The sequence below is a fragment of the Pyrus communis genome, chromosome 2 (genome assembly GCF_963583255.1).
Source record: "Pyrus communis chromosome 2, drPyrComm1.1, whole genome shotgun sequence".
NCBI classification, from domain to species: domain Eukaryota; kingdom Viridiplantae; phylum Streptophyta; class Magnoliopsida; order Rosales; family Rosaceae; genus Pyrus; species Pyrus communis.
In genome coordinates this window covers 11451917-11462243 of record NC_084804.1, presented here as the reverse complement: position 1 = coordinate 11462243, position 10327 = coordinate 11451917, and the positions used below count along the sequence as shown (strand labels likewise).

The following is a 10327-nucleotide window of genomic DNA, read 5'->3' as shown; positions in this document are numbered from 1 at the left end:
TTTGACCTCGATTGATGCGGGTTTGATTTCTCTTCTACTTTCTTCCTCGTACACTTTCCCGACCTTCTGTTCTTGTCCGTTTGATGAAGATCCTATGGTCATGATTTAATATATAAAATATTTCCCTTGTCCCTTGTTCTCTACTAGAAATATTTTGTAGTGTATCACTCTGTGTTCTGGTCGCACCGAAAAATCTTTCTTTACGTCTCAATATTTTCTAGTGCATGCTCCCATCAATTACTCAGCAGCCTTGGATGAGAGGGAGAGATGGAGAGGGAGAGATGGAAAACCTAAAGGATTACAATTGCTAAGTAAGAATCAACATTAAATCATAACCATATGATCTTCATCCAAGGGACAAAAATAAACGCTTAGGTGAGTTTAGGATGAAAAAGTTAAAAATGAAGTCAAACCGATTGAGACAAGCAATCTATTAAGAGAGCTGATAAATCCATCCCATTATCCTATTTTTTCACCCATATTTTAATGAAAATATTAGTCACATGTTTATCCTTATAGAAAAAGACTTTTAAACCCTACCCTTTTTCTCTCCCCCCACCGTCTCTTTGTGCGTCCCCTGTGGTTTTCTCTCCCTTCCGTTTCATCTCTCCCTCGGCTTCAACCGCCACACCCAAAAGTTGTTGTTGGTCTAAAACTTTCTTGTAGCCTAGACCGCAATAGTTACCTATTGCTGGACAAGGCAAGAGACTAATGACCATCCAAATTTCAAAGGAAACAGTGAGCTCGTCTAAGATTTTGCCCTTGTATCATTTCAATACCAAGATTGGGGATTTTGGGTTGAAAACAGAGGCAGAGGATCAGAGGAAGCACATGAGATTGTGGTGTGGAGGAAGGGCAAGGAGAAGAGGAGGAGAAAGAGAATGGCAGAAGGAGAAGAGGGATGGGATGATAAGGGGGAAGAGGGTTAGTTGTCCTTCACAGGCTACTCTTTCTTCCCTACTTTGTCCTCTTGACTTGCAACCATGGCTACCAATTAACGCATTTGGTTGCTACACCTACATGAAGTTTAGGGAGGGACAAGGGGTGCAAAGAATGAAGGTGTGGTGTTGTGATAAAGGTTATTTTAGGAATAATAGTGGGTGGGAAAATAAGGTTTTAGTTTATTATTTTTTCATAGTGGGTGAAATTATAATGTGGGTGAAAAAAATAGGACAATGGGGTGGGTCTATCATCCCTCTATATTAAAGAGGGAGGGAAATGGATCCTCTTCGGATCCCTTCTTCCTAATCCACAAAGTTCGAGGATCCGGACCATTGAAATTTGATCCAACGGCTAAAGTTATTATAACTTTTAAAATGGATCCCTATTTGTAGCCGTTGGATCAAATTTCAATGGTTCGGATCCCCGAACTTGGTGGATTAGGAGGAAGGGATCCAGAGAGAATCCTTTTCCAAGAGGGAGAATCAAACTCAAGATGTCGAATATACGAATGAATGTTCTTTAACCAAATAAGCTACAAGTCTCTCGTTATAGCTGCTATGTTTTTTATGGTTAAATTGAATACTTAAATTTGGATTAGTTGTCATGTTTTTACGTTAATGAGCCCAATCTCGTCTAAGTTCTTTCTATATATAAATGATAGAATAATTGACACTAAATTCATTTAAATTACGAGGAGAAAATATCAAACACGGGACATTGAGTGTAAAGATAAATGCTCTTAACCAACTGAGTAATAAGATAAACCCATCTAAGTTTAGTGATCGTATTGTAACCGAGTTGGTTGACCTAATTAATCTGAAATCAAAGCATATATGCAATGAAATCTTAAGTAGGAGTCTTTCACTTACGTCATTGACTTTTATTACCTTATTTATCATATTACAAAATTCCGCGTTGGAGTGAACCAAATTTCTCCCGTAAACCATCAACAAAAGGGGATGACTATCCTTATATATTTTTGAGACCTCTATGTGCCCTCTCTCTCCCCCAAAGCGCCTACATCTCTAAAACCATCTCTGTCGTTGGCCTCTTGCTCCGACTTGGGGTCGGCGGCAACCCAATGCCCTTCCCTCCTCGCCTTCCTCCCTTTTCCCCTTTCTTCTGCCCTCCATTTCATATCCATATCTCCCATCTCTCCCTGATTTTCGCCTTTCTTCCTCTTCTCCTTTTTCCACCATATGTTTCCTTACTTTCTCCCCTTCTCTCCCTCTTTTTCCTCCCAATTTCCCCATCTTTCCCTTTTCCTCCGACTCCACCACGTTTTTTCCCTTCTTCAAGCCACCATGGATGGAGATTTAGATTATTAGTTTTTGCATTTAGCTTTCGATTGTTTTCTTTCTGAGCATTTTGTGTCTCAGGTTGTTCTGAGCTTGGTCTCAGTCATCCCTGAGTTTATCTTAGATATGTTTTCTTTGCCTTGTTCCTCTCCAAACATCGCTCCTCACCATGAATCTTCTATCATCTACCCTTGCTGCTCTTTTCATTGGGTGTCTTCTCCTAGGATCTCCTCCAAAGGCGCACTTTGGTGGTTCGTAGCATTTAAAGTGTATTTTGCACTATTTGGTAGGATTATGGGAGCGGTCGCAAATCGGGTAGCTTGCCTACGCCCATTTTCCGTTCATCCATTTGGTTCTTTGGCCCTTCTTCCGGGTGGTGGCAACGGATCTGCGGTGGCGATGCGGCTGTTTTGGTAAAGGTGGTTGTCTAGGTTTTTCGGTTTGGTTGTTGCTATGGGCTACTCACTCAGGTCCTTCTCATTGTAGTTTTCGTTTATGGAGTTGGGCTTTTGCTTGGCCATTTTGTACTCTTTTTTTGAGTTGCTCTTACCTTGTATTAGTTTTCTCTTCAATGAAATTTACTTTGATTGTCCACAAAAAAGCAAAAAAAAAAATATATATATGTATATATATATATATATATGTATATATCATATTACAAGTACGGTATAAAAATGCGATTTTGACATGCTTTTAAACCGTGATGTCAAAATATTTGGCATTGAAAGTAATTTGATATTGGGCGTGGCCCGTGCCTAAAATATTGGATTTGGACTTAGTTTTGGGTTCCTTTCAATGTTCTCCCGCATTGACGGTGTTGATGACCTAAACCAATGTTTACACAATAGAGAGTTTTGAACATGTACGAACACATTGACATTTTCAATATGGTGGCAAAAGCCTTGCATCTCACAGCCTTTAAAAGCCATGTCCCCAGAATGGGACTGCTACTACCTTCATTTGATCTGCTTTCAATCTAAGAGTAAGGTACTTTGGTTTTACGTGATTCAAGTTTTTATGAATCGGTTTGACATGACGGATGCATTCCTATGCAACTACCTTGAAAATAAGAACACAAGCTCTTGGATCGGTTTGACATGAGGGAACCATCATATCAACTGTTTGTTCACCGCGATTTGTTGTTACAGTCCCCAACACCATTATTACGGCCTTTTCACCGTTTTAGTTCCACAGTTTTGAATACTAGATGATGTGACAAATTGAAAAACTAGTTCCAATTGTTACACTCGTCTCAGTTAACAAAAACGAGGAGCATCAACCTTGTGTTATGCAAATGTTGGGGGAACTCAAGAAAACAAAAAATTAACAAACAATGTCACAAGTCACAGCCCGGACATATATCTATAATTCGAACATCATTGCGACTAGTTATAAATCAATCCAACACTATCATTAGGAACGTTAAAACCATATAATAGTGTTGATTAGATTAAAAAACTAACATAGTAGCGTCATCGTAACAAACCAACTATTCTCCATAGCTAGGTTTTTTTGTTTTTTGGGGCAATCAAAACAAATCATTTATCATCATTCCATCACTTGACATCTACTTTGGGATCTGGTTTTTATGGCTAAAAACATTTATGTTCTACTCAATTTTATGAGACCTAGCCAACTCGACCAAAGTGAAAGAGCATCCATTCAAAGCTTAATCAGAGTATGTAGACAGATGTCAGATTTTACTCTGAGTCCTGATGACATCATTTTTGTCTCTCCACCTTTCCTTGAGTATGTTGTGCAATCCAACATTGATTCAAAAGTTGAACAAGATAAGGACACGCTTGATTTTCATAAAACGGATTTGCTATTACCGTGGATCCCAAACTACTAATATAAGAGTATTTGAAGAAAAAAAAATCTTATGTGATTTTGAATTAGTAACTCAGAATTTTTATTATTTTAGTAAACTCGTTTCGCGTAAGTTATTACTCTTTATCTCTTATTGGGATTGCCTATTAATTGGTTATAAGATGATTGAGATACGAAATGGTATGCCACACACTGTTATATAATTTAAAAGATTTTTTTTTTAAATGTTCTTCCAATTATCTAATGAGACAGGGCATTTCGTTCACACAGAGACCCAGCAAAAAGGCCAAAAAAAAAAAAACACATTTTTCGCGAGCCTGTTTCGCGAGGGTAGGAGTTGTTTTCATGGTACAGCTGACACGAGCCAGTAAGTCGGCGGGTGCGGCGCGTCCCTGCCGTTTTGCGGCTGCCAAAGTCCGCAGATTCCTGTCGGCTCCTCCGCCGGCTCACAACCCTGTTTTTTTTTGCCAGAACTTTTTCGGTAGCTTTTGTTTGTGTCGGTTAGAGTTGGAACGCTTTAGATCGTGGCCGTTGAAGAGGTGAAGCGATTGGGTCGATGAGTTCGAGGTTTATTGGGTTCAAAGTTTTCAGTGGGTATCTCTGTGTGGTGCTGGGTCTGCGCTGCCGTGTTGGGGGTACTGAGGCGGATCAGTGGTTATTTTCCGACATTCTGATCCCGACATCTTGTGCTCTTTACGTAATTTGCGTAAGGTTGGTGAGGTTAAGGTGTAATGTCTCTAATACCCGTCAGATTTTACCCATTTGGACTAAAATATTTGCTGTCTTCAGTCGTTTGTGTATTGTGGTAGGAATGTGTGTAATTTCAAATTTTAAAATCCCTGAGTTTGCATGGTATATTGTTTTCTGGGCTGAAGTTCCTATGATATTGGATCTTACTGTCATTTTTGGGTTTTTAAAATAAATTAATAATTGGGTACAGGAACAAAGTCAGAGATTTGTATGAATAGAGACATCCTCAAACAACAAAGTCACAATTAAAAATCTTAAGAATTTATTGAACAAAGCACTAATATATTAATCCATAAAGTTTTTCATATAACATATTACAATATTCCTCGAATCGTTTTCATGTTTTGAAAGCGTTGCATGACAATATCGTTACCAATACCATTAAATATCTCTCTATAAAAAGAATCATGTTATCATTCATTCGTTAATCTCTAAATTAAAAAGATAAATTCTAAATTGAAATGCCAAAAACAAATTAATGAAGTAAAGTCATATAAAATACTTTGTGGAGTAAACTTCTTGTGTTGAATTTTGATAATTGATTACCTGAACTCCAACTGTTTATAAAACTCCAAATTCAATTGAGTTTTGGTTGAATGAAAGGGGAGGAAAAATCTGGAGAAAATGAGGATTGTAATTGCTTTGCCGTACGTGGTGGGATGAGTTTTGCGTGGATTAACGATCTAGGGTTAGGAAAACAGGGAGGCACAATTAAATTAATTGTTAATTAAATTGTCATCAGGCAGGGCATTGGGGATGCAAAACGGTAAACTAGTTTAGTTGCCTACCAATTTTTTTAATTGTAGTTTAATTAGGGCTGGTTATTGAGAATTGGAATGCAACCATACCCTTTTTTTTAAATAAGTGGGGGCATCCACCCCCCTAGGCCTACTCTAGCTCCGTCCTTGATTGGGTATCTTCGTCGGTTAATTCATTTATAAATGAAAACTGTTATTAACAATCTAAAAATCTCATTCCACACTCCTTACAGGTGTATTTTTCTTTCCAATTATATAAAATTTAGAGTGCAAATTGAGATTTTTAGAGTGTTAATAACAATTCCTTTATAAATTTATGATAGGATGTTATTTGATGGAGACTAATGCCATTTACCCATCAGGATATAGACTTCCTTGGCAGAAAAAAGAGAGCAATGAAATTGATGGGATGTGTTTACAGTTGAGCCATGCATTCTATGTTTTATGAATATTGCTACACTTATCAACATTTTATTTCTCAACCAAGTAACATTGCCATCTCGCACATAATCCCTTCGAAATTCCCTGCTCTTCGCTGTCTTTTGGTTGGGGTTGGCAGGCAACCGCGTTGCTCTTCCTCCTTTTACTTCTCCTCTCTAGCTCGCTACCCCCTTTCAAATCCTCCGCCCCTCCCATCTTGTTTGCCCCCTCCCACTTTCTTCTTCCTAGCCCACTCCTTCCTTCCCATCTTATATGCCCCCCCTCCCACTTACTAAGACTCCACTCTCTTCAGTTTTTCAGTTTTCTTTCTCTTCCTTGATTATGGTAACCTCCTTAATTTCTAGTTTTCTTGAACTTGTCTCAACCTCCTTGAGCTTGTCTCTGATCTGGATTTTTATGCTCTTTTTTTTCCTCCGTTACTTCCCTTAGTCCTTAGTCCTCCACCGCCAACTTTTGCTACTCGGCCCATCGCGTGTCTCTCATCAGCGGTGCAATTTAGTGTTGGGTGGTTATTAAAGTGTTTTTAGCACTATCTAGTAGGATTATGGAAGTACTTTTTGTGCGGTGGCTCGCTCATCCCCATTTTTCGTTAAGTAGAGGTGGTCAGCATTTTTTGTGTTTTCTCAACAAGATCAACTTGTTTTATAATGGATATTCTCAATGCAAAAATGAACAAAATCATTTTATTTTAAATTAATATAAAATCTCAAAATTTCTTAAGACTTGGTCATTGCTTGGTCTTCCACAACAGTCCAAAACCAAGGCCACATTGATATATTCACCCATACCTGGCACAACCAGGGAGCAACAGAAAAGCCAGTAAGCCACCGTCAGCCCACTCCTCTCCACATCTTTCAAGTACCTCCGCAAGCTCTTCTTCTACCACTGCTTCACCAGAGCCAGCGTTTTGGGTCCGGTTTGGAGGAGCTCGTTTTTATCGACAACCCATCTCTGGTGGGCTACCTCAGTGGCATAATCCGTAATTTCACCGACTTGAGGATGGTGGTTCTGACCGAAAATGGGTTTTACGAGAACATCCCAAAGGGCGTCGCCGACCTTATCATCTTAAAGGAGCTGACTCTGTCACGGAATCAACTCGGCCGCGAAATTTCCCTGAGCTTCTCGAAGCTGAAGGTTCTTCTTGATCTGGGTTACTATTATTTTGCCGAAAATGTCCCTGAATCGGTGGGAAATCTCTCGGGGCTGATGTAGCTGGACCTGAGCTCCAATGGGTTTAATGGCAAAACCCCTGAGAGCTTGAAGAACTTGAAAACTTTGGAGCTTCTGGACTTGAGCCGCAACAATTTCAGCAACTCCGAGGTTCCTCTGTTTCTGGCCGAGATGCCAAAGCTAAAGCAATTGGATTTGAGTGGGAACTTGCTGAGAGGGTAGATTCTGGAAATTTGGGATAATCTAGGGGGTATTGTAGGAATCGGATTTTCAGAAATGGATCTGGTTGGTGAAATTCCCGCTTCAATGGGGGAGCATTTAAAAAATCGGAGGTATTTAGGGCTTGAGAACAAGAAGCTTGAAGGGACAGTGCCTGAGGAGTTAGGGCTCTTGGAATCTATGAGTGCGATTAATTTGGAGAACAATAGCCTCAGTGGCAGAGTCTCGTTGGCTGCTGGTGGTAATTTTTCATCAAAATTTGGGCAAAAAATGAAGCTGGTTGGAAACCCTAATCTCTGTACTGATGATAAGGCCTTGATCTTCTCCTCCAAGACCCAGTTGAAGGTCTGCAAGAAAACCCAGAAACCCAATTCTTCCCCTCTCACTCTGGACTCTTCAGTGCAGGTTGTTCTTCTTCCTAATTCTTTGGTTATGTTTGGCACATGGGTTTTGCTTGTGTTAATCTTTGCTTAATTAGGATTAAGCTAGGGATCTGAGAGTTCTTTTTTTTTATTTTTTTTATACTGGGATTAGGTCTTCTAACAGAGAAAATAAGAGGTGATAATTACTGAAACGGAGTATGAATTTTTAGATATGTGCAGTCACAAGGATTTACAGGGGAAAGTTAATGTAATTATGGACCTTTTGTCAATGGAAAGTGCATAGAAATTATTATAACTATCTTTCATCATACTATTATTTTGTTCATTTTACCACAATTGTTCTGTCAATTAGTGATGAACTAGCAAAAATTGCGCGCGTGATATTGCGGATTTTAAAACTGTACAAAGCATGTTGAAAGTTGGAAATGTACGATAGACAATACTAAATACATGTGAAATTGATCTCAAACATGTTTTGGAATGTTGTCTAATTCTGGGCAAAATTGAACTCAAATCATGAAAGAGAGACAAAAGCAGATCACCCTTGTACTGTATTGCACACAGATGGTTTGCATTGAAATTTTCAAGCATAGGTTGTAGGAGAAAATTTTTGATAGGATTGTCTGACTAGATCAATTCTCATATACTATATTGGACTATCGTGGGATCGAGTTGGACTCAAGTATAAAGAACTTATGCTTTTGTGAGATGTTCCACGGATGATTTGGTTAGGTCGTATGATTTTCTAATGAAGTTGTTTTTCGATCGAGAAAAACAAAATAAAATGTTTCAAAAATTGAAATGATGTTATTAGTCTGAAAATTACATTTCTTTGGCTTCACTTTCCTGATACATTTTATATAGCTAGCCTGATTAAAGATTCTAGCTACAACAAAATAATCAACGTTGTGAAGAAGTTCATGTAAATCCCTTGCCCTCCCCCTCTTGAAAAGATCTCTGAGAAATGGTTGCAGATTGGTGTCCAGGAGATGGACATGTTTCTGAACTAGCATGGTGTTTAGATCTCCTTGACCCTGATGAACTCCCAATGGACGAGTCCTTCGACTTCTTCCGTCGCGTTTTCTTAGGGATGTCCGGTAGGTTTTGCGGCGACTCGCTGCCTTGACTTGGATCCGTGGGTTGCTGGATGCCCCTAGTACTAATATCCGATGTCTCCCTATTCTTAGAAGACCTCCTTGTATGCTTAACTTTATCTGATTTTTCCTTCTTGGGGGAATCCGTTCCACCACCTCCGTGGCCGTTCGATGAATGCCGCCTTGACGACTTGGGTAAATCCGGCATGTCATGTGCCGGTGACCTAGCAGCCCTTGAACTTTTCTGGCTTGAATCTACGTACATTTACAACATTAACATGTTAACCGAAATGTGTTTAGACACAAAACTACGCATTTACTGACGCTCTCTAAGCAAACGCGTCAATATTGCGTGTTTTTATTATAAATAAATAAATAAAAGTACCTTCAGAGACCCATTTGACCCCATAATCTTCTTTCATCTCTCCATTGCCTAAAGGTGCTGACTGTTGAAATCCTGGTGGAGCTTGAAACTCATTCATCTGCATGAAAAATAAAACCCACATGATGGTCTCGTCTAGCCGCTCTCAGTCTCCACTTTGTCAAAAAATAGGTTACGAGCAGAATTCGAATCTCGTAGACGATAAACGTTGTCAAAAGAAAAGTAAACATGGTTAATTACCCAGCTTGGAGAACTAGCAGTTGAAGGGCCATCCCATCCTATATGAGCCACATGCTTTACATCTGTAGGAAGCCCAATCTGCATTTCTTGGTTTTTGTTATCATCTGCCGAAAGGAATGCCATTTCTTTGAGAAATTTATAAAAATGACCCTAAAAATCACTCTAATTGCAACCTTCTTCCAATTTTACACGTACCAAAAATTTGAGAAATGTATCTTAGGCCCTTCAAGAGGCCCTTCATCTTGTTGTTATTTGCATCTTTCATCACCATCTTGCCATTATTTGCATCCTTCGCCACCATCTTGCTATTCTTTGCATCTTTCGCCGCCATTCTAATTAAACAAATTAATTAAAACTACTCTTGGAAATTCTCTACTAGATGTAGAATCCAAAATTTGTCCTCCAATTCTGTAACATTGACAATAGAAGAAGAAGTTAATAATCGAAAATCAAAATAAACAATACGAAAGGGCTAATGCAAATAGGACCGCAATTCGTCCTTTTTGGTGTTCAAATCTAATAGACGACAATTTATTGATAAAAGGAACAACAACAAAAAAATCATATTCTTTTGCGTTTTGATTACGATACCTTGATGCAAGGCCGAATTTTACAGGCCCATACAGGAGGAGGCTGCATTCAGAACTATAATTTTTTTCCCTAAGAAGCTAAGAATATTCACTTTCTTGTATTAATTTGCAAGATGGGGAAAACTTTAGAAAGAAAAGGAAAAATGTGTTCAAAAACTAACAACAGCTTTTGACAAATGTGGCATTGAGGGTGGCAGTGATGAGAAAAGGAATGAACTGGAAAACAAATT

The 10327-nt window shown here is 38.9% G+C and overlaps 1 protein-coding gene and 1 pseudogene across 1 annotated transcript; one reads left to right on the top strand and one right to left on the bottom strand.

Moving 5' to 3' along the window:
- Positions 1 to 4626: 4626 nt before the first annotated feature.
- LOC137724751 (piriformospora indica-insensitive protein 2-like) lies at positions 4627 to 8061 on the top strand (annotated as a pseudogene).
- A 515-nt stretch (positions 8062 to 8576) lies between these two features.
- On the bottom strand, positions 8577 to 10318 carry LOC137721005 (CRIB domain-containing protein RIC6-like). Its single transcript, XM_068460135.1, has 5 exons — positions 10099 to 10318; positions 9703 to 9915; positions 9508 to 9611; positions 9271 to 9367; positions 8577 to 9140 (listed from the first exon to the last, which is right to left on the bottom strand). Exons 2-5 carry the CDS (start codon positions 9836 to 9838, stop codon positions 8710 to 8712), a joined length of 768 nt encoding a protein of 255 aa, XP_068316236.1. The 5' UTR covers positions 9839 to 9915; positions 10099 to 10318; the 3' UTR covers positions 8577 to 8709.
- Between the last annotated feature and the right edge of the window lie 9 nt (positions 10319 to 10327).